The following is a 23,212-nucleotide window of genomic DNA, read 5'->3' on the forward strand; positions in this document are numbered from 1 at the left end:
GCAGTCAGCAGAGATGACAGGAAATTTCTGTCCGATATCAGGATCTTTGAACAACTAGTCTGTTCCTTGAGTTATTCAAACTCTAATCATAACCTCTGAACATAAACTGCAACAAAACAGTAACTGAGAATTCAAATAGTCCTTGAACATTTGACAGGGAGTGAAATCATGAAATGGGTTCATAACCAATCAGCAACTTTAATCAGCTGGTTGTAATTCGCTAATTGCCTGTTTTGCATTATTCCTGAAATTTAATCAGTTTTCAAAATTCAAATAATTCTATTGAGGACATCCTCCCGAGTACTTCCCTCCAGGGGATGGGGGTACGTCCGTCCGGGGGCCGGGGGGGGGGGCGGTGTCGTCCCTCTGGGGGAACCTCCCAATGGTGGGGAGGGGGGAAGGGAGAGGGGGGAGAAGGGAGAGGAGGAGGCAGGGAGGGGGATGGAGGGGGCAGGGAGGGGGATGGAGGGGACAGGGGGAGGGGGACGGGGAAGGAGGCACAGGGGGACGGGGGACAGAGGGAAGGGGAGAGGGAAGGGGGACGGGGGGACAAGGGGAGGGGGACGGGAGAGGGGGATGGGTACGGGGGGACAAGGGGAGGGGGACAGGGGGACGAAGGGGATGGGGGAGGGGTAAAGGGGGATGGGGAAAGGGGGAAGAGTGGAACGGGGGGGACAGGAAGAGGGGACGGGGGGATAGGGAAAGGGGGACAGTGGGTACAGGAAGAGGGGGACGGGGGGGACGGGGGGAGGGGAGGGGGACGGGGGAACAGGGGAGAGGGGTATGGTGGGGTACGGAGAGGGGGACGGGGGAGAGGGGGACGGTGGGGTACGGAGAGGGGGACGGGGGAGAGGGGGACGGTGGGGTACGGGGGAGAGGGGGACGGTGGGGTACGGGGGAGAGGGGGACGGTGGGGTACGGGGGAGAGGGGGACGGTGGGGTACGGAGAGGGGGACGGTGGGGGACGGGGGAGAGGGGGACGGTGGGGTACGGGGGAAGAGGGGGACGGTGGGGTACGGGGGAGAGGGGGACGGTGGGGGACGGGAGGGGGACGGGGGAGAGGGGGACGGTGGGGGACGGGGGAGAGGGGGACGGTGGAGAGGGGGGGGATGGGGGAGGGGGGGGATGGGGGAGAGGGGGGGAACGGGGCGGTATGGGGGAGAGGGGGACGGCAGGCGTACGGGGAAGAGGGGGACGGCAGGCGTACGGGGAAGAGGGGGACGGCGGGGGAACGGGGGAGAGGGGGACGGGGGAGAGGGGGACGGGGGGTGGTATGGGGGGGGGAACATGGAGATGGGGGGAGGAGGACAGGAGGGATGGGGTTGCGGGGGGAGTGTGAGGGGGATGGGGTGAGGGGTGACATGGAGGACAGGTTGGGGGGCGACAGGTTGGGGGGGACAGATTGGGGGGAGGGGGACGGGGAGGGTGGAGGAGGAGGGAGGGGGGGAGGAGGAGGGAGGGGGGAGGAGGAGGGGGGAGGGGGAGGGAGGGAGGGAGGGGGAGGGGGAGGAGGAGGGGGGGACGGAGGGGGGAGCGAGGGAGGGGAGGGGGTGAGGGAGGCCTTCCTTCGGTGGGGGGGAGGGGGGGCTCCCTCCGGGTGAACGGGCTTTTGTGGAAACAAGTCTCTTTTTTTTCTTACACTCTATCATTTGTTTCCTTTGAGGCGAAGAAATTCTATTTTCTGAAGTCGAATCCTCCAGCCTTTGTGCACTTTTCACTCATTCTGTTTGATTTCACAACTTCAAGAGTTTTATTACTTTTTCTTCCCTTTCTGCGGCTTCCCTTTTCCATCTTTTCCTTTGTCTTTCTTTCCCTTTTTGTCTTTCTTTGGGAACAGGTTTTTGAATTGTCCCAGCTCTTTTCGGACCATTTGTCCACGCCACCAAGCTTGGATCTGTTGGAGGAATGGGCATTGAGTTAAGACTGAAGCAAGAACTTGCAGCTTACAGCTGACTACACATCAGACTAGTTTGGTGTGAAATGGCGATGAAGTGGTGGAAATTGGTGAGAGTTTGGAAGTGGATAAAGGAGAGACCAGAAGGCAGCAGCAGACTGGGTCAGAGGGTGACTAAAGTCCAGAAACAGATGCAGAGTCACACACAGCAGCAACGTGGTGAGTAGGAACAGCACCAAGACAGCAGTTAGCAAAGGCGAGGAAAACCTTGCACGTTTATTGTGGTAAATAGTGAAAAGTTTTTGAGGAGCTCAGGAAGGGAGACCAAGGGGAAAGGCTACCAAACTGTTCATGCTTCACCGCAAACAGTTAATGAGAGAGAGAAAGGCTTAAATGTTACTTAAAAAGGAGTGATCGGAATTTTTGTTAGGGAAAAGTATAACAGGGAGCTTGGGGTTATAGGAGAGAGAGCACTGGCACTCAGAGGTGTATGACTTCCTTTCTGTAATTTCCAATTCTAGAACATAGAACACTACAGCACAAACAGGCCCTTCGGCCCACATGTTGTTCCGATCACATCCATACCTACCAGGCCATAGAACTATCTGTAACTTCCAATGCCATTAGATCCCATATACTCATCCAGAAGTCTTTTAAAAGACCCCAGCGAGTTCGCCTCTACCACCACCAACGGCAGCCGATTCCACTCACTCACCACCCTCTGAGTGAAAAACTTACCCCTGACATCTCCTCTGTACCTGCTCCCCAGCACCTTAAACCTGTGTCCTCTCGTAGCGACCATTTCAACCCGGGGAAATAGCCCCCGAGAATCCACCCTATCTATTCCTCTCAACATTTTATAAACCTCTATCAGGTCGCCTCTCAACCTTCGTCTCCCCAGGGAGAAGAGTCCCAGCTCCCTCAACCTATCTTCAGGTATGCCTCTCAATCCAGGCAACATCCTTGTAAATCTCCTCTGCACCCTCTCAAAGAAAAAAGAACAAAGAACAAAAACAGCCCGGGAAACAGGCCCTTCGGCCCAACGAGCCCGTGCCGCCATTTTAACATTACGAGTCCCCCCTCCACCCATGACCCTTATCGATGCTTACGGCATTCCACATTGAGTGAAAACTAATTTAGGGACAATTTCTTACCACCAATCAGCCTAATAGCACATCTTTGGGGTGTGGGAGGAAACCGGAGCACCTGGAGAAAACCCACGCAAGCACAGGGAGAATGTGCAAGCTCCCACAGACACTGACCCAAATCCATGTGTCTGCACAGCAAACAGTGATAGTCACTGAGCTGTCGTCTTGCCCAGTATCTGGCCCAGTTTAAGCACACACTAACGACATGAAGCACTACGCTGTTCTCGAACAACCAACAGCAGCCCTCGTACAACCCATCGCGTGTATGCCCCTCGTTGGACAACAAGGCGGACCGACTTAAAACCTGTGAATTAAAAGAGAAAAACATTAGTCTCATTCCACATCCTTATACGTTACCAGGGACGTCCCAAGACTACTGAACCTTATTTAAAACAGTCTCCTATATCCCTCAATCTCCATCCCACTCATGTGCCTGTCTAAGTAACTCTTAAACAACTCCAGCGTGTTTGCCTCCACCACCTTACTTGGCAGAGCATTCCGTACCCCCACTACCCTCTGTGTGAAAAACCTCCCTCTAACATCCGTGTTATACCTCTCCCCCCTCTCCCTAAGTCCATGGCCCCTCATACTGTGCGTTTCTAAGATAGGAAAAGGCTTACCACTGTTTACTCTATCTATACCCTTCATGATCTTATATACCTCTATTAGATCTCCCCTCAGTCGCAGTCTTTCAAGGGAAAACAGCCCCAATTTGCTCAATCTTTCCTCATAACCCAGTCCTTCCATACCAGGCAACATCCTGGTAAACCTCCTCCGCACTCTCTCCAGGGTCTCCACGTCCTTCCGGTAGTAAGGTGACCAGAACTGGACGCAGTACTCTAAATGCGGCCTAACCAACGTTCTGTACAACTGCAACATTAGACTCCAGCTCTTATACTCTATACCCCTTCCTATAAAGGCTAACATACCATAAGCTTTCTTCACAACCTTCTCCACCTGTACTGCCACCTTCAAAGACTTGTGCACTTGCACCCCCAGGTCCTGCTGCGTTTCTATACTCTTTATAGGTCTACCCTTTATCATATAACTCGCCCCTACATTATTCCAGCCAAAATGCATCACTTCATATTTATCCGGATTAAACTCCATTTGCCATATATCTGCCCAATATACCAGCCTATCAATATCCCGTTGTATTGCCAGACACTGCTCCTCACTGCCTGCCAATCCAGCCATCTTGGTGTCATCTGCAAATTTGCTGATCACACCACCTACTCCCTCTTCCAAGTCATTTATGTAGATTACAAATAGAAGAGGTCCCAGTACTGAGCCCTGCAGCACACCACGAGTGACAGACCTCCAGCTAGAAAAGGACCCCTCCACTACTACTCTTTGTCTCCTCTTACCAAGCCAATAGCTTCCACATCCTTCCTATAGTGAGATGACTAGAACTGCGCACAGTCCTCCAAGTGGGGTCTGACAAGGGTCTTATAAAGTTGCAGCATTACCTCCTGACTCCTAAACTCAATCCCTCGATTAATGAAGGCCAGTACACTGTACGCCTTCTTGACCACATCCTCTACCTGCGAGGCTGATTTAAGAGTCCTATGGACCCGGAACCCAAGGTCCTTCTGATCCTCTACACTGCTAAGACTCCTTCCCTTGATATTGTACTCCTTCATCCCATTGGACCTGCCAAAATGGACTACTACACATTTATCTGCGTTGAAGTCCATCTGCCACTTCTCCGCCCAGTCTTGCATCCTATCTATGTCACGCTGCAACTTCTGACATCCCTCCAGACTATCCACAACACCACCAACCTTCATATCGTCAGCGAACTTACTAACCCATCCCTCCACTTCCTCATCCAGGTCATTTATGAAAATGACAAACAGCAAGGGTCCTAGAACAGATCCCTGGGGCACTCCACTGGTGACCGACCTCCATGCAGAAAAAGACCCATCCACATCCACTCTCTGCCTTCTGCAGGCAAGCCAGTTCTGGATCTACAGGGCCAAAGCCCCCTGGATCCCATGCCCTCTCACCTTCTCAAGAAGTCTTGCGTGGGGGACCTTATCAAATGCCTTGCTGAATTCTGTGGAAACTTTGCTTCATGAAGCTAAGCTCAGGAATAATATTGGTGCGGACCTATGTCCGGTGGTAATTGTTTCAAACTCTGATGCTACTCCCTCTGTTCTGTCTGATGCTTTATGTCCAGTTTCAACATGTGAAGCACAAGCAGAGACCAGCAGTGGTCACTAGGGTGAGACCTGTGTTCGGTGTAGACTCGATGGGCCGAATGTCAGGATTGCACTGTCAGGATTCTATGATTCTTGTGCCTGTAGCTCCAGGTTCAGATTTAGCACCTCCAGAAACAGGGAGTTTAGAAGTTGGCCTAACTGGGGACCCGATCACTATCTCTACAGTGAAGGGAAATGAAGGGTGAATACTGCGCTGTAATGTTCTATGTTCTATCAGTGAGTTATAGCATTGCTACCAGGCACAGGTAGAATATCAAGCTGTTACACCCACTGCTACCATTCACTGTTGATTTTTTTACTATTGAGGAAACGATGAATGTTACCAGATTAACTAATATAATTTGTAAATTTTGTTTAACTGTTGACGGTTTCAACCTTCCTCCCATTCTGAAACAAAAAGAATAAATACTGGAAAATCTCAACAGGTCTAGCAGCATCTGTGAGGAGATGCTGAAGATTTCCTTCCATTCTGGTTTTCCTCTCTTCCCAATTTCTGCTTTTTGCTCTTCCTCAGCCTCCACTATTCTCAAGGAATTTCCCCCCTTCCCACTGCCCTGTATCTTATCCAACTGCTTGTTATCAATGTGAGAGAGTCAGCGGACAATTGACTATGTCAGGAATAACAGCCCACAGTGACTCTGCTGTTGCTTGATATACACTGGCAATTAACTGGAGCAGGAGCCCTGGCTGATATAATTGGAACGAGGGGCCGATTAAAAGTGATTGTGATTTCTGAAACCTTTTTTTTAAGATTTCTTTTAAATGGAAATATGAGTACCTTGGTTGCCTTGAAATGCTGAGTCTTCTTTGCCTGTAAGTATTGGAAAACAGAAGATGTTCCCTGTTGGCAAATTTCATCTAAAGGCTTTTCCAATGGGTTCCTTTCTAATGACAGAATTTCCAACTTCTTCAATTGTTCAAAGTTTGCTGGGAGGTGAGTGATTCGATTACAACTTGCCAGAAGCTTCTGTAATCCTGTAAAAACCATATCATATTTCATAAATGTCACTTTCTTTCCAACTGACTTAAGGTCCACTACTAGGTTCCATTGTCCATAATTCTGTTCCAAGTTAGAGAAAAGAAGGTTAAGCGGTGACTTAATAGAGGCATATAAGATGATCAGAGGATTAGACAGGGTGGACAGTGAGAGCCTTTTTCCTTAGATGGAGATGGCTAGCACGAGGGGACATAGCTTTAAATTGAGGAGTGATAGATGTAGGACAGATGTCAGAGGTAGGTTCTTTACTCAGAGAGTAGTAAGAGCGTGGAATGCCCTGCCTGCAACAGTAGTGGACTTGCCAACATTAAGGGCATTTAAATGGTCATTGGATAAACATATGGATGATATTGGAATAGTGTCGGTTAGTTGGGCTTTAGATTGGTTTCACAGTGGGCGCAACACTGAGGGCCGAAGGGCCTGTACTGCGCTGTAGTGTTCTATGTTCTAAGTACCCAGGCTTCTCCAGTTGTGGGAAATTTGTACACTAATCATAAACAATAATATTTATTTAACAGCCCATACCTAAGGGTCATTGGTTAAAAATCAAGATTATTCATATCAGTACGTTACTCCCTACACCATGAGTATGGGTTCACGAAGGTGGTGGAATTCTTTGATTCCCATTGATTCCAGTTTTGCCAAGGCTCCTTGATGCCACACTTGATCAAATGCTGGAGATTTGGTGGAACCCAAATTGGATGTCACTGAGCAGGTTATTACTGGGTAAGTGCTGCTTGATAGCGCTGTTGATGATCCCCTTCCATCATTTTACTGATGATTGAGGGTAGACTGATGGGGAGGTAATTGGCTGGGTTGGATTTGCCCTGCCTTTTTGTCTACAGGACACACCTGGGCAATTTTCCACAATGCCGAGCAGATGCCAATGTTGTAACTGTACTGGAACAGCTTGGCTAAGGGAGCGGCGAGTTCTGGAGAACAAGTCTTCAGTGCTATTGCTGGAATGTTATCAGAGTCCAGTGCCTCCAACTATTTTTGATATCACATGAAGTGAATCAAATTGGCTGGCATCTGAGATGCTGGGGACCACTGCAGGAGGCCAAGGTGGATCATCCACTCGACACCTCTGATTTCAATTTTCCAAAACATTTTAGACTTGAGGAAGGTCCCGTTACATTGGAAGATAGCAAATGCATACCATGGATGTCTGTGATTGATTCGGGTAACTCCAGCAAGCGATTATCATGGCAATCGAGCACAGTCAAGTTCTGGAGCAAGCCGATTGTCAAGGGCAGAAACTGAATTTCATTGTTTTCGAGGTACAATTCTTTCAGATTCTGAAAATATAGACTGAAATTAGACCAACTGTAGCATGCCACTGAGAGGAAAGTTTTTCTCCATCAACACGATCAGTTCCCTTTAACATCTTTTAAAAAAAAATCAAGTTGCCCTCTAAACTCAAGTGAAGGTGACCCCAGTTTGTGTAATTGCTCCTCGCAATTTAACCCTTGGAGTCCAGATATCATTCTGGTAAACCAACAAACACTCCCTCCCTCCAAGACCAGTAAATCCTTGCTGAGGTATGTGTTACCCAGGACTGCTGGTAGTGACTCCAGTGTGGTCTATCCAGGACTTAATAAAAGTGAAACATGACTTCTGCTCCCTTGAATTTTCTGTCCACTTGGGGGTCTTCCAACCACTGACTTCTTTGTGGTGAAGTTGGAGAAGTGGCGGGTCCCCACCTGCCACCCTCTTGCCTAATTGCATGCAGTGTCCCTCCTCTGCCCTCCGCCACTAAACTGGATGAGGTGAGTATAGGGGGATAGGGGCCAAACACATGCAATTGGAATGACCTTAATGGATAAAAACTGGGTGGCATGGACAAGTTGGCTGAAGGGCCTGTCCATCCTGTAAATCTCAATGACTCTACTTCTGACTTCTGCAGAAAATGCAGATGTATGGGATTGTGGGTAATCTAGGAAGTTGGATCAGGAATTGGCTATCAGATAGGAGACAGAGGGTGGTGGTGGATGGTAAATATTCATCATGGAGTACAGTTACGAGTGGTGTGCCTCAGGGATCTGTTTTGGGGCCACTGTTGTTTGTAATTTTTATTAATGATCTGGATGAGGGTATAGTTGGGTGGATTAGTAAATTTGCTGATGACACCAAAATTGGAGGTGTGGTAGATTGTGAGGAAGGGTGTCATAGTCTGCAGGGAGACTTAGATAGGTTGCAGAGCTGGGCCGAGAGGTGGCGGATGGAATTTAATGCGGAGAAGTGTGAGGTAATTCACTTTGGTAGGAGCAACAGATGTGTCGAGTATAGGGCTAACGGGAGGACTTTGAATAGTGTGGATGAACAGAGGGATCTAGGTGTGTGTGTACATAGATCCCTGAAAGTTGGGAATCAAGTAGATAAGGTTGTTAAGAAGGCGTACGGTGTCTTGGCGTTTATTGGTAGGGGGATTGAATTTAGGAGTCGCAGTGTAATGTTGCAACTGTACACTACTCTAGTGCGGCCGCACTTGGAGTTCTGTGTGCAGTTCTGGTCCCCGCATTACAAGAAGGATGTGGAGGCGTTGGAGAGGGTGCAGAGGAGGTTTACTAGGATGTTGCCTGGTATGGTGGGGAGGTCCTATGAGGGGAGACTGAGGGATTTAGGGTTGTTTTCGTTGGAAAGAAGGCGGCTAAGAGGGGATCTTATTGAAACATATAAGATGATTAGAGGTTTAGATAGGGTGGATAGTGATAGCCTTTTTCCTCGGATGGAGAAAGCTAGCACGAGGGGGCATGGCTTTAAATTAAGCGGGGGTAGCTACAGGACGGATGTCAGGGGTAGGTTCTTTACCCAGCGGGTGGTGAGGGATTGGAATGCCCTGCCTGCTGCAGTTGTAAATGCGTCTAGTTTGGGGGCGTTTAAGAGATCTCTGGATAGGTTTATGGACGAAAAGGGATTGGTATAGGCTAGGGGGTCATTGTTTTTGTAACTGGTCGGCGCAACATCGTGGGCCGAAGGGCCTGTTCTGCGCTGTAATGTTCTATGTTCTATGTTCTATGACTAACTCATCATGGGCATATGATTCCATTTGGAGACTCAGTTTAACAGCTTCTCTGAAAGTCAATGCATCTGGGGATATGGCAAGGAATGCATGTGATTGGATTGCTCCACAGAAAGTGGACATAGATTTGATGGGCCACATGGCCTCTTTCTGTGTCAGAATGACTCTACAGCACCACCTCAGTCCTACAGTGCAATGTCAGCCTTGAATCCACAGCTTTTGACTTAAAGAAAGAGTGATTCCTACTGAAGCACGGTTGGGATATCAGTGTCAGGGACAACATTTGTTGCCCATCCCTAACTGAACTGAGTGGCTCGCTAAGCCATGTCAGAGGACATTGAGAGTCAACCACAAGTCCCCAGGGATATGCCCCAGAATACCGAGAGAGGCAAGAGAAGAAATTTCTGGGGCCTTGAGAGAAATCTTTGTATCCTCACTGGCTACAGGGGAGGTCCCAGTGGATTGGAGAATAGCCAATGTTGTTCCTTTGTTTAAGAAGGGTAGCAAGAATAATCCAGGTAACTACAGGCTGGTGAGCCTTACATCAGTGGTAGGGAAATTATTGGAGAGGATTTTTCGAGACAGGATTTATTCCCACTTGGAAATAAATGGATGTATTAGCGAGAGGCAATGTGGTTTTGTGAAGGGGAGGTCGTGTCTCACTAACTCGATCGAGTTTTTCAAGGAAGTGATGAAGATGATTGATGAGGACAGGGCAGTGGATGTTGTCTATATGGACTTCAGTAAGGCCTTTGACAAGGTCCCTCATGGCAGACTGTTGCAGAAGGTGAAGTTGCCTGGGATCAGAGGTGAGCTGGCAAGGTGGATACAAAACTGTCTCAGTCAAAGAAGACAGAGGGTAGCAGTGAAAGGATGTGTTTCTGAATGGAGGGCTGTGACAAGTGGTGATCCTCAGGGATCAGTGCCAGGACTTTTGCTGTTTGTAATATATATAAATGATCTGGAGGAAAATGTAACTGGTTTGATTAGTAAGTTTGCGGATGACACAAAGGTTGGTGGATTTACAGATAGTGATGAGGACCATCAGAGGATACGGCAGGATGTAGATCGGTTGGAGACTTGGGCAGAAAGATGGCAGATGGAGTTTTATCCGGACAAATGTAAAGTAATGCGTTTTGGAAGGTCTAATACAGATAGGAAATATACAGTAAATGCAGAACCCTTAAGAGTATTGATGGGCAAAGGGATCTGGGTGTATGGATATACCCAGATATGGATACAGGTAACTAAAAGCTGCAATGCAGGTGGAGAAGGTAGTCAAGGAGGCAAATGGCATGCTTGCCTTCATCGGCCGGGGTATTGAGTTTAAAAATTGGCAAGTAATGTTGTAGCTTTATAGACCTTTGTTCAGCTGCATTTGGAATATAGTGTTCAATTCTGATTGCCACACTATGAGAAAGATGTGGAGGTTTTGGAGAGGGTTCAGAAAAGATTTACCAGATGTTGCCTAGTATAGCAGGCATCAAATATGAGCAGAGTTGGAAAAACTTGGTTTGTTCTCACTGGAATGAGGGAAGTTGAGGAGTGACCTGATAGAAGTCTACGAGATTATGAAAGGCATGGGCAGGATGGATAGTCAGCTTTTTCCCCAGGGTGGAAGAGTCAATTACTAGAGGGGCACAGGTTTAAGATGTGAGGGGCAAGGTTTAAAGGAGATGTACGAGGCAGATTTTTTTACAGAGGGTGGTGGGTGCCTGCTGCCGAGGGAGGCAGTGGAAGCAGATACAATAGCAGCATTTAAGGGGCATGTTGATAAATACATGAATAGGATGGGAATAGAAGGATATGGTCCCCAGAAGGGTAGGGGGTTTTAGTTCAGTCGGACAGCATGGTCAGTGCAGGCTTGGAGGGCTGAAGGGCCTGTTCCTGAGCTGTAATTTTCTTTGTTCTTTGTTTGTTCACACTTTTGTAGATCTGGAGTCACATGTAAGCCAGACCAGGTAAGGATGGCAGATTTGGGATTATGTAACTTGCTAATTTTCGATTTCATTTTTTTAAAATTCAATTCAAATTCCACCAACTGCTACAGTGGGATTTGAACCCATATCCCCAGGGCATTAACCTGAGATTCTGGGTTAATAGCTGGCTGGCATCACCATTTCCCCTCAATGTCCTGTTGAAAGTATCTGTGGAAAATGTTTATACCACCTCTTCCCGAATGGTGTTAATCCAACTTATTAGAGGGACACGTGGTGTAGAGTCACACAAGATTGAGCAATAAAGGTCAGAGATCCACTTAGATGTCTGGGGCTGTGCACATGCTGCACTGAACGGATCAGCGGATGTGTACCCTATGCTGCTGGGTATCCCATTAAACTTTATTTGTGACAGCGATTGGGAATTGTAATTATTTTCCAGGAGCGAAGACCCATTGAGCAGCTTCTGGGAAACCAAAGTCTTTGGATTCTGGAGGTGAATATGGTTGCAAAGCTGACTTTGTCACCTGCATTTGTCTTATTGGCATAACAGCATCAAACCATTTTTGCTTTTTGTCCAACCTCCCCTGTCACTGGGGAAGTCTGTGCAATCACCCTGGAACCCCACAATGTGCAGGTAGACCTCCCTCTGTTCAATCCTGATGGGCATTCCATCTACAAACATTCACTCTCTCCACCTACAGTGCAGAGCGGTAGCTGTGTGGACTACAAGATGCATTGCAGGCACTCACCTTAGATAGGACCAATCCACAACTGCTACCATTTCAAAAGAAAAGGTGCATAGGAACACCGCCAGCTGCAAATGCCCCTGCAAGCCACTCACCATCCTAACTTGGAAATATCACCATCTCCTTCATTGTTGCTGGGTCAAAATCCAGGAACTCCCTTGCTCCTGCCCACACATCCAAGCTTCGCCTGCTGTAATGGTCCAGTGAAGCCCAACACAAACTGGGCAAACACAGAAATATAGAAAATGGGTGCAGGAGTAAGCTATTCGGCCCTTCAAGCTTGCACCAACATTCAATATGCTCATGGCTGATCACGCAATTTCTGTATCCCACTCCCATTTTCTCTCTATACCCCTTGATCCCTTTGTTCGCAAGGGCCACATCCAGCCCCTGTTGAACATATCTAACAAACTGGCCCCAACAGCTTTCTGTGGGAGAGAATTCCACAGGTTCACGATTCTGAGTGAAGAAATTCTTCCTCATCTCAGTCCTGAATGGCTTACCCCTTATTCTTGAGTGTGACCCCTAGTTTTGGATTTCCCCAATATTGGGAACATTGTTCTTTCATCTAGCCTGCCCAGTCCCATCAGGATTTTGTATGTTTCTATGAGATCCACTTTCATTCTTCTAAATTCCAGTGAGTACAAGCCCAGTCAATCCAGTCTCTCTTCATATGTCAGTGCTGCCATTCCAGGAATCAGTCTGGTGAACCTTCGCTGGACTCCCTCAATAGCAAGAATGTTCTTTCTCAGACTAGGAGAACAAAATTGCACACAATACTCAAGGTGTGGCCTCACCAAGCCCTGTATAACTGCAGCAAGACATCGTGACTCCTATACTCAAATCCTCTTGCTATGAATGTTGATTTGACAAGGTGCTGCACTAAAGACGGCTACATAAAATAAAGGTGCGTAGCGTTATAGGTAACGTATTAGCATGGATTGAGGATTGGTTAACTAACAGAAAGCAAAGAGTGGGGGTAAATGGGTGTTTTTCTGGTTGGCGATCAGTGACTAGTGATTTGCCCCAGGGATCAGTGTTGGGACTGCAATTGTTTACAATTTACGTAGATGATTTGGAGTTGGGGACGAAGTGTAGTGTGTCAAAATTCGCAGATGACATGAAGATGGGTGGAAGAGCAAAGTGTGCAGAGGATGCTGAAAGTCTGCAAAAGGATAGAGATTGTCTAAGTGCGTGGGCGAGGGCCTGGCAGATGGAGTACAAAGTTGGTAAATGTGAGATCATTCATTTTGGTAGGAATAACAGCAAAATGGGCTATTATTTAAATGGTAAAAAAATTGCAGCATGCTGCTGTTCAGAGAGACCTGGGTGTCCTTGTGCAGGAATCTCAAGGAGTTGGTTTGGAGGTGTAGCAAGTAATTAAGAAGGCAAATGGAATTTAGTCCTTCATTGCCTTCATTGTTAAAAACAGCAAGGTTATGTTTCAGCTGTATAAGGTGCTGGTGAGGCCACACCTGGAGTACTGTGTACAGTTTTGGTCACCTTGAGAAAGGATATACTGGCACTGGAGGGGGTGCAGAGGAGATTCACTAGGTTGATTCCAGAGTTGAGAGGGTTGGCTTATGAAGAGAGACTGAGTAGACTGGGACTATACTGGGACTATATAGGGACTCTTCCCGCTCAGACAGGATAGCAGGACTAGGGGGCACAGCCTCAAGATAAAGGGGGGGCAGTTTAGAACAGAGTTGAGGAGGAACTTCTTCACTCAAAGGGTGGTGAATCTCTGGAATTCTCTGCCCGTTGAAGTGGTGGAGGCTACCTCGCTAAATATTTTTAAGACGCGGGTTGATGGGTTTTTGATAAGAGAGGGGATTAAGGGTTATGGGGAGAGGGCGGGAATGTGGAACTGAGCCACGACAGATCAGCCATGATCTTATTGAATGGCGGGGCAGGCTCGAAGGGCTAGTTGGCCTACTCCTGCTCCTATTTCTTATGTTCTTACTCATTGGAATTCAGAAGAACAAGGGAAGATCTTACAGAAACATATAAGATTATGAAGGGAATCGATAAGATAGAAGCAGGGAAGTTGTTTCCATTGGCGGGGGAAACTAGAACTAGGGGGCGTAGCCTCAAAATAAGGGGAAGCAGATTTAGGACTGAGTTGAGGAGGAACTTCTTCACACAAAGGGTTGTGAATCTGTGGAATTCCCTGCCCAGTGAAGCAGTTGAGGCTCCCTCATTGAATGTTTTTAAGGCAAGGATAGATAAATTTTTGAACAGTAAAGGAATTAAGGGTTATGGTGAGCAGGTGGGTAAGTGGAGCTGAGTCCACAAAAAAATCAGCCATGATCTTACTGAATAGCGGAGCAGGCTCGAGAGGCCAGATGGCTGACTCCTGCTCCTAGTTCTTATGAAGGCCAGCATAGTTTTAGCTTTCCTCATTGCCTGCTGTATTTGCATACCAACCTTCAGCAACTGTTCCGCCATGACACCCAGGTCACATTGCACTTCCCTTTTTCCTAAACAGCTATCATTCAGATTCCTTCCAAAGTGGATAACCTCACATTTATCCACATTATATTGCATTCGCCAAGTATTTGCCCACTCAGCCAGCCTGTTCAAGTCACCCTGCAGACTCTACGCATCCTCCTCACAGCCACACTGCCATCCAGTTTAGCATCGTCTGCAAACGGATGAGTCACCTTCCCCGTTTTGCTCTTACACCAGACATGGGTGTACCGTTGTTGAAGTTCATCAATGTGTTCTTTAAATGTCTATCATTGCCGATCCCCTGTCACCCCCTTAAATATCCTTTGCCAGCTTATCCGAGCCAATGCATGTCTCATACTATCAAAGTTAGCTTTCCTCAAGGTCAGAATCCTGGTCTCAGACTAGGGTCCTGAACCTCATCTTCCGATTAGGCATGTTACAGCCTTCAGGACACAACCTTGAGTTAACAACTTTAGACTGTGAGCCTTCCCCTCTACCATTACCTTTCTTAATTTTATTTGTTTATCCCAATGTAAAACATTCCCTCCCTCCCCCCAACAGGGTCATCTGTTACATGTTCATTAGTTTTGCTATCGCTGAACCTTTGTTCTCCTGTTAACATTCTGATATCTTAGCTTTAGGCCACTTTCAGTATCTTTTTTGAATGCTACGGATACATCTCCAAGTCACAAATGAAGTGGCATTTAGATCCGGTCATAAATCAGACAGGTCTAACAGATGTGACACTAATTTAGGAAGAACATGATCCCAGAGAGTTGATTTAAATGAGTATTCATGACAGACTGTTGCATGCAAATAGAGTTCCCTTCTTGAACTCACTGCCGGGGGGAGGTAGTGGAGGCGGATACGATAGTGACTGATAAAGGGCTTCTTGACAAAGATATGAATAAGGTGGGACTACAGAGATATGGTCCCCAGAAGGGGAGGGGGTTTTAGTTCAATTGGGCAGTATGGTCAGTGCAGGCTTGGAGGGCCGAAGGGCATGATCGTGTGCTGTAATTTTCTTTGTCTTTGAATCAGTGGGAAAGTTGACCTTTTGCTCAGCTGCCATGAAAATCCTGAGGGAAGTTCCAACGTATTTCCCACCAGCAGATATCTGATTTTCACCTCATTCCCAGTTTTGTGGACCTGGTTACCCCACAATGACAGTGGAAAACTCTGATTATTAACTCGATTTCTCTCCACAGACTCAGCCTAACCTGCTAAGTATTTCCAGCATTTTGTGTTTTTATGACACATCTCAAAAACATGAGAAATAGGAAGACCAGACCCTGAGAGAAAATGTTCCTCCTCATCTCAATGGGAGATCTCTTATTCTCCCTGTAGAGGAAACATCATCCCACCTTCAAACCCCTTCAGAATCTTTTATGCTTCAATAAAATCATCTCCAATGAACATAGACCCAAAATTCTCAACCTTTCCTTATGAGACAAACCCTTCATCAGGAATCAGATTCAGTGGATCTTCTCTGAATTGCTCCAATGCAAGTATATCACTTAAGTGAGGTGGCCAAAACATAGAAAACCACAGCACAAACAGGCCCTTCGGCCCACAAGTTGCACTGATCATATCCCCACCTACTAGGCCTACCTGTAGTGTTCTATGAAATAACACTGGCTATCCTCCAATCCTCTGGGACCTCAACCGTGGCCAAAGAAGTAACAAAGATTTCCATTAGACGCCCAACAATTTTGTCTCGTCTCCCTCAGTAATCTGGGATAGATGTCATCTGGCCCTGGGTATTCATCAACCTGAATGTTTTTTAATTCACCTAACACTCCCTCCCTCATAATGATGACTTGTTCTAAAGGGTTTACACACTCCTCCAAAACACCATCAATCAACATATCCCTCTCCTTTGTGAATACCGATGTAAAGAACTCATAGAACATAGAACACTGCAGCACAAACAGGCCCTTCGGCCCACAGGTTACGCCGATCATATCCATACCTACCAGGCCATAGAACTATCTATAACTCCCAATCCCATTAAATCCCATGTACTCTTCCAGAAGTCTTTTAAAAGACCCCAGCGAATTCACCTCCACCACCACTGACGGCAGCCGATTCCACTCACTCACCACCCTCTGAGTGAAAAACTTACCCCTGACATCTCCTCTGTACTTGCTTCCCAGCACCTTAAACCTGTGTCCTCTCGTAGCGACCATTTCAGCCCTGGGAAATAGCCTCCGAGAATCCACCCTATCTATTCCTCTCAACATTTTATAAACCTCTATCAGGTCGCCTCTCAACCTTCGTCTCTCCAGGGAGAAGAGTCCCAGCTCCCTCAACCTATCTTCATAAGACATGCCTCCCAATCCAGGCAACATCCTTGTAAATCTCCTCTGCACCCTCTCAATAGCTTCCACATCTTTCTTGTAATGAGGCGACCAGAACTGTGCACAGTGCTCCAAGTGGGGTCTGACAAGGGTCTTATAAAGTTGCAGCATTACCTCCCGATTCCTAAACTCAATCCCTCGATTAATGAAGGCCAGTACACCATACGCCTTCTTGACCACGTCCTCCACCTGCGAGGCTGATTTAAGAGTCCTGTGGACCCGGACCCCAAGGTCCTTCTGCTCTTCAACACTGCTAAGAGTCTTATCCTTGATACTGTACTCTTTCATCCCATTGGACCTGCCAAAATGGATCACTACACATTTATCCACGTTGAAGTCCATTTGCCACTTCTCCGCCCAGTCTTGCATCCTATCTATGTCACGCTGCAACTTCTGACATCCCTCCAGACTATCCACAACACCACCAACCTTCGTGTCGTCAGCAAACTTACCAACCCATCCCTCCACTTCCTCATCTAGGTCATTTATGAAAATGACAAACAGTAATGGTCCCAGAACAGATCCCTAGGGCACTCCACTGGTGACCGACCTCCATGCAGAAAAAGACCCATCCACAACTACTTTCTGCCTTCTGCAGGCAAGCCAGTTCTGGATCGACAAGGCAACAGCCCCTTGGATACCATGCCCTCTCACTTTCTCAAGAAGTCTTGAATGTGGGACCTTATCGAACGCCTTGCTGAAGTCCAGATAAACCACATCCACCGCTCTTCCATCGTCAATGTGTTTAGTCACATTTTCAAAGAACTCAAGTAGGCTCATAAGGCACGACCTGCCCTTGACAAAGCCGTGCTGACTATTTCTGATCATACTAAACTTCTCTAAATGCTCATAAATCTTGTCCCTCAGGATCCTCTCCGTCAATTTACCAACCACTGAGGTCAGACTCACGGGTTGGTAATTTCCTGGGCTATCCCTGTTCCCTTTCTTCAATATAGGAACCACATCCGCAATCCTCCAATCCTCCGGAACCTCTCTCGTCTCCATTGACGATGCAAAGATCATCGCCAGAGGCTCTGCAATCTCTTCCCTCGCCTCCCACAGTAACCTGGGGTACATCCCATCCGGTCCCAGCGACTTGTCTATCTTGATGCTATTTAAAAGGTCCAACACATCCTCTTTCTTAACGTCCACCTCCTCAATCTTTTCAGTCTGCCGCAAACCTGCAGTACAACCTCCCAGATCATTTTCCATCATGAATACCGAGGTAAAGTACTCATTAAGCACCTCTGCCATTTCTACTGGTTCTGCACAAACTTTTCCCCCTTCACCTTTTATAGGTCCTATCCCTTCACATCTCATCCTTTTTCTCTTCACATATTTGTAGAACGCCTTAGGATTCTCCTTAATCTTACCCGCCAAGACCTTCTCATGATCCCTTCCTGCTCTCCTAATTTCCTTTCTAAGCTCCTTCCTACAACCTGTACACTCCTCTAGATCCTTAACATTGCCTAGCTCTCTGAACTTTCTGTACGCCTTTCTTTTCTTTTTGGCTAGGTTCATTACAACCTTCGTGCACCACGGTTCCCGTAACCTACCAAAACCTCCCTGTCTCATCGGAACGTTGTTGCGCATAGCTCCAGACAAACATTCCTTGAAAATCCGCCACCTTCCTTCGGTACTCTTCCCCAAGAACGCCTCCTTCCGATTTACTCATCTAATTTCCTGCCTGATGGCTTCATATTTCCCCTTACTCCAGATAAACACCTTCCTAGCCTGCCTGACCCTATCTCTTTCCAATGCTATCGTGAAGGAGATAGAATTATGATCTCCATCCCCGAGATGCTCTCCCACTGAGAGATTTGACACCTGTCCAGGTGCATTAGCCAGCACCAGGTCAAGCACAGCCTCTCCTCTCGTAGGCTTATCTACGTACTGTGTCAGGAAACCCTCCTGAACACACCTAACAAACTCCTCCCCATCCAAACCCCTTACCCTAGGGATATTCCAGTCGATGTTTGGGAAATTAAAGTCTTCCATTACGACAACTCTGTTATTACTACATCTCTCCAGGATCTGTTTCCCTATCTGCACCTCAACTTCCCTGTTACTGTTGTTTGTTGGCCAGCTCAATTGCTTGCGAGCTGGGGACCCCCAGAATGCTGCCCCTCCAGCTCCGCCTGATCGCAGCCCCCACAGCAATTCTGGGCCAGCTCTGACTCCCCTCCCATCCTGGAGTGCCCCGATGCACAGCACCCCGCCCCCCCCCCACCCCCCAGCAGCGGCAATCCCCCCCAATCCCTCACCTGGCAGACTCTCCCTCTGCTGAACTCCCTCCTCCCCCCACCCAGCTGACTCCTCCTCAGATCCCCACCCTGCTGAACCCCCCACACCCCACCCCCCCAACCCCTGGGTCAGTCTACACCCCGCCAGCCTGCCCCAATCACTACCCTCCCTCCATTCCAAACCGATTGCCATGTAGAGTGGCAGCAGACCTCTCCCATCCCACCGATTGCCCCAGGCCCCACCCACAACAGGCCCTGTCCCTTGGCACTGCCTGATGCCTGGTGGACGTTCCAAGATGCCCCCCCATGGTAACTTTGCCCCTTGGGCAGTGCCAGGGGGCACAGGCTGGCATTGCTAGGGTGCCCTTGTCCAGGGGGCACCACACCCCTGCTGCCTGACCCCCTGGGGGGCCCCAATTAACCCCCTTCATTCTGGCAGGGTCTCCCGTTAGTTCCCTGAACATGGGGAGCTAGTCTGAATCCCGCCGGAATGAAGTAATCCTGGCAGGGTGGGAGATTCAATCGAGACCTGAAAGTTCCCAATAATGAACTCCAATACTTGTTTCAAATACATTTTAAAAAGATTTAAATGGCTTGCCTGTCTTCCTGCTGGTTTCCAGTATGGTCTGACCTGCGACTGTTCTCCAGCTCTGGGAGATGTGCATGTATTTCCAACGCATGTGCAAATCTCGAAACAAGGCAGCAGACGCGCGTCTCCCCACCTCGACCCACCAGAAAAGTTGCGGGTCGTGATGGGAGAATCGTGGCCATTGTTCCATAAAGCCGTCCTGTACACACTTAACAAATTCCTCATCATCTGGACCCTTAGCCTTCAGGGATTTCCAGTCAATATGAGGAAAATTAAAGTCTCCCACTACAACGATCCTATTATTTCTAATCTCTCCAGAATCTGCTTACGTAGCAGTTCCTCAACTTTCCATGGGCTGTTGGGAAGCCTGTAGCATATCTCCATCATAGTGACTGCCCCTTCCTATTTATGAGTTCGACCCACATTGTCTCATTCCATGACTCTTCCAAGGTGTCCTCCCTCTGTACAGCTTAATACATTCCTTAACCAATATTGCAGCTTCCCCCACCTCTTTTATCTTCCTCTTTGTCTTGTCTAAAACATTTATATCCTGGAATATTTAGCTGCCAGTCCTGTCCCTCTTTTAATCAAGTCTCGGTTACCACAACCACATCCAAGTTCCATGCAAGAATCAAGGTTCTGAGTTCATCTGTCTTGCCTCTTATACTCCTTGCGTTGAAGCAAATATGCTCAAGGTTCGCTGAGTTTGACTTCCCCAGTCTGTTCTTCCTCTTAGCTAGCCTGGCCTTGGTCCCATGCTCATCCCCAGTCTCTGCACTTGCTAACCTACTGTTCTGATTCCCACCCCCTGCCACATTAGTTTAAACCCATCTGAACCACACTAACAAATCTCCCAGCCGGGATATTGGTGCCCCTCCAGTTCAGGTATAACCCGACCTTCTTGTACAGGCCCCAACTTTCCTGGAAGATAGCCCAATAATCCAAAAATCTGAAACCCTCCCTCCTGCACCAGTTCTTTAGCCATGTGTTCAGCTGCACTATCTCCCTGTTCCTAGACTCACTAGCAGGTGGCATGGAATAATTCTGAGATTACTACTCTAGAGGTCCCGCTTTTCAATCTTCTACTTAATTCCTTAAATTGCCATTGCAGGACCTCACTACTCATTCTACCTACGTCATTTGTGCCAATGTGGCCAATGACATCTGTCTCATTTCCTTACCGTTTTAGGATGTTTTGCATCAGCTCAGAGACATTCAGGACCTTGGCACCAGGGAGGCAAACTATCATCTTAGAGTAAAAGCAAATTACTGCAGACATGGAATCTGAAACCAAAAGAGAAAATGCTGGAAAATCTCAGCAGTCTGGCAGCATCTATAAGGAGAGAAAAGAGCTGACGTTTCAAGTCTAGATGACCCTTTGTCAAAGCTCCACCACGCTGGAGCCCCTTTTGCTGCCACAGAAGTGCCTATCTGTGCCCCTAACTATTGAATCCCCTACCACTATTGCTTTGCTACTGTTTGCACCCCCTGTCTGTGCAGCAGAGCTAACCGTGGTGCCTTTGGTCTGGCTACTGCTGTTTGATGGACCTTCCCTCTCATCAGTATCCAAAATGACATACTTGCTAGGTAGGGGGACAGTCATAGGGGATACCTGCACTGACTGCCTATTCCACCTGAAGGTTACCCATCCATCTTCCTGCACCTTGGGTGTGATCACATCTCTGTAGTTATTATCTATTTGAGGTGGCAAATGGAGTTTAATGTGGAAAAGTGTGAGGTGATTCACTTTGGTAAGAGTAACAGGAGTACAGAATATAGGGCTAATGGAAGGACTCTTAGTAGTGTTGGCAAGCAGAGAGATCTCAGGGTACATGTGCATAGATCCCTGAAAGTTGGCACCCAGGTTGATAGGGTTGTTAGGAAGGCGTATGGTGTGTTAGCTTTTATTGATAGAGGGATTGAATTTCGGAGCCGTGAGATCATGTTGCAACTGTACAAAACTCTGGTGCGGCCGCACTTGGAGTATTGCGTACAGTTCTGGTCACCGCATTATAAGAAAGATGAGGAGGCATTGGAAAGGGTGCAGAGGAGGTTTACCAGGATGTTGCCTGGTATGGTGGGAAGGTTTTATGAGGAAAAGCTGAGGGACACAAGGTTGTTTTCATTGGAGAGAAGAAGGTTAAGAGGTGACCTGATTGAGGCATACAAGATGATCAGAGGGTTAGATAGGGTGGACAGTGAGAGCCTTTTTCCTTGGATGGTGATGGCTAACACAAGGGGACATAGCTTTAAATTGAGGGATGATAATTATAGGACGGATGTCAGAGGTAGGTTCTTTACTCAGAGGGTAGTAAGGGCGTGGAATGCCCTGCCTGCAGCAGTTGTGGACTCGCCAACTTTAAGGGCGTTCAAATGGTCAGTGGATAGGCATATGGATAACATTGGAATAGTTTAGGTTAGAGGGTCATTAGATTGGTTCCACTGGTCGGTGTAACATCGAGGGTCGAAGGGCCTGTACTGTGCTGTAATGTTCTATATTCTACAACAATTTCAGCTAATTGTGTACCCCTTAGTACCTCCAGCTGCTCTCCTTTTCGAATATTTCTACCGGAGTGGACAGCTTCATACTTTTCCACATTTCCATCTGTCAAAATTTTTGGCCGTTAACTTCTCTATATTCCTTTATGGACTGTATCCTCCTCACTACTTATCCCCATTTCATCAAAAATTTGGTGACAAGACAGACAAGCACTTCATCCAAGTCATTTGTACAGATCATAAGTAGATTAGAAACCAGCACTGATGCCTGAGGTACTACAATAGTTTGTTAGCCAGTTCTCTATCCACGCTAATATACCAGAAAGTCTTGTGTAGTAATTTATTATGGGAATTTATCAAATGCTTTTTGAAAATCCAATTATCTTTATCCCTTTTATCCATTATGTCTGTGTCATCCTGAAAGAACTCTAATAAATTTGTCAATTTCCATGTTGACTTTGTCTGATGGAATAACGATTTTCTAAATATCATGCTGCCACCTCTTAATTATTAATTCAAGCATTTTCCCAATGATAGGCCTTGGCCTTTCTTACACAGAGGTGTTTACATTTGTAGTTTTCCAATCCGTTGGAACCTTACAGAATCTGTGGAAGTTTGGGAGATTATAGCCAATGTGTTGACTGTCTCTGCAGCCAATTCTTGGAACTGCCCCCCCAGGATGCAGGCCACAATCTCATTTTCAGCCTTAAATTCCATCAGTTTTCGCATTACTTTTTTCGACTGATCATGAGCATAGAACCACAGAATCCCTACAATTCCATTCAGTCCAGCAAGTCTGCACCAACTCTCTGAAAGAGCATCTTACCCAGGCTGCTTTCTCTCATTCACTAATTTCTCCCTCTTTTTTTATTTTTTAGTCATCCTGTGCTGGTTTCTAAAACCTCCCCATTCTTCTGACCTACCATGAATTTTCACAGTAAGAAGTCTCAACATCAGGTTAAAGTCCAACAGTTTATTTGTTAGCAACAGCTTTCAGACCATTGCAAATAATAATTCACAAATGAATGATGAAAGATGAGGAAGGAGCAGTGCTCTGAAAACTCGTGATTCCAAATAAACCTGTTGAACTTTAACCTG

The 23,212-nt window shown here is 47.3% G+C and overlaps 1 protein-coding gene across 1 annotated transcript in view; it reads right to left on the bottom strand.

Annotated features, from left to right (window-relative positions):
• Positions 1–1,753: 1,753 nt before the first annotated feature.
• The window catches only part of LOC145341295 (uncharacterized), a 38,842-nt gene continuing 17,383 nt past the window's right edge, over positions 1,754–23,212 (bottom strand). The window contains exons 3-5 of the mRNA XM_080186217.1: positions 7,424–7,562; positions 6,046–6,242; positions 1,754–1,894 (exon numbers count right to left, since the gene is read on the bottom strand). Coding sequence (XP_080042343.1) covers positions 1,754–1,894; positions 6,046–6,242; positions 7,424–7,562 — 477 coding nt within the window. The remainder of the gene's footprint in view (positions 1,895–6,045; positions 6,243–7,423; positions 7,563–23,212) is intronic.

The sequence above is a fragment of the Carcharhinus amblyrhynchos genome, chromosome 3, assembly GCF_965287045.1.
Source record: "Carcharhinus amblyrhynchos chromosome 3, sCarAmb.v2.hapA, whole genome shotgun sequence".
In the NCBI taxonomy this organism is placed as follows: domain Eukaryota; kingdom Metazoa; phylum Chordata; class Chondrichthyes; order Carcharhiniformes; family Carcharhinidae; genus Carcharhinus; species Carcharhinus amblyrhynchos.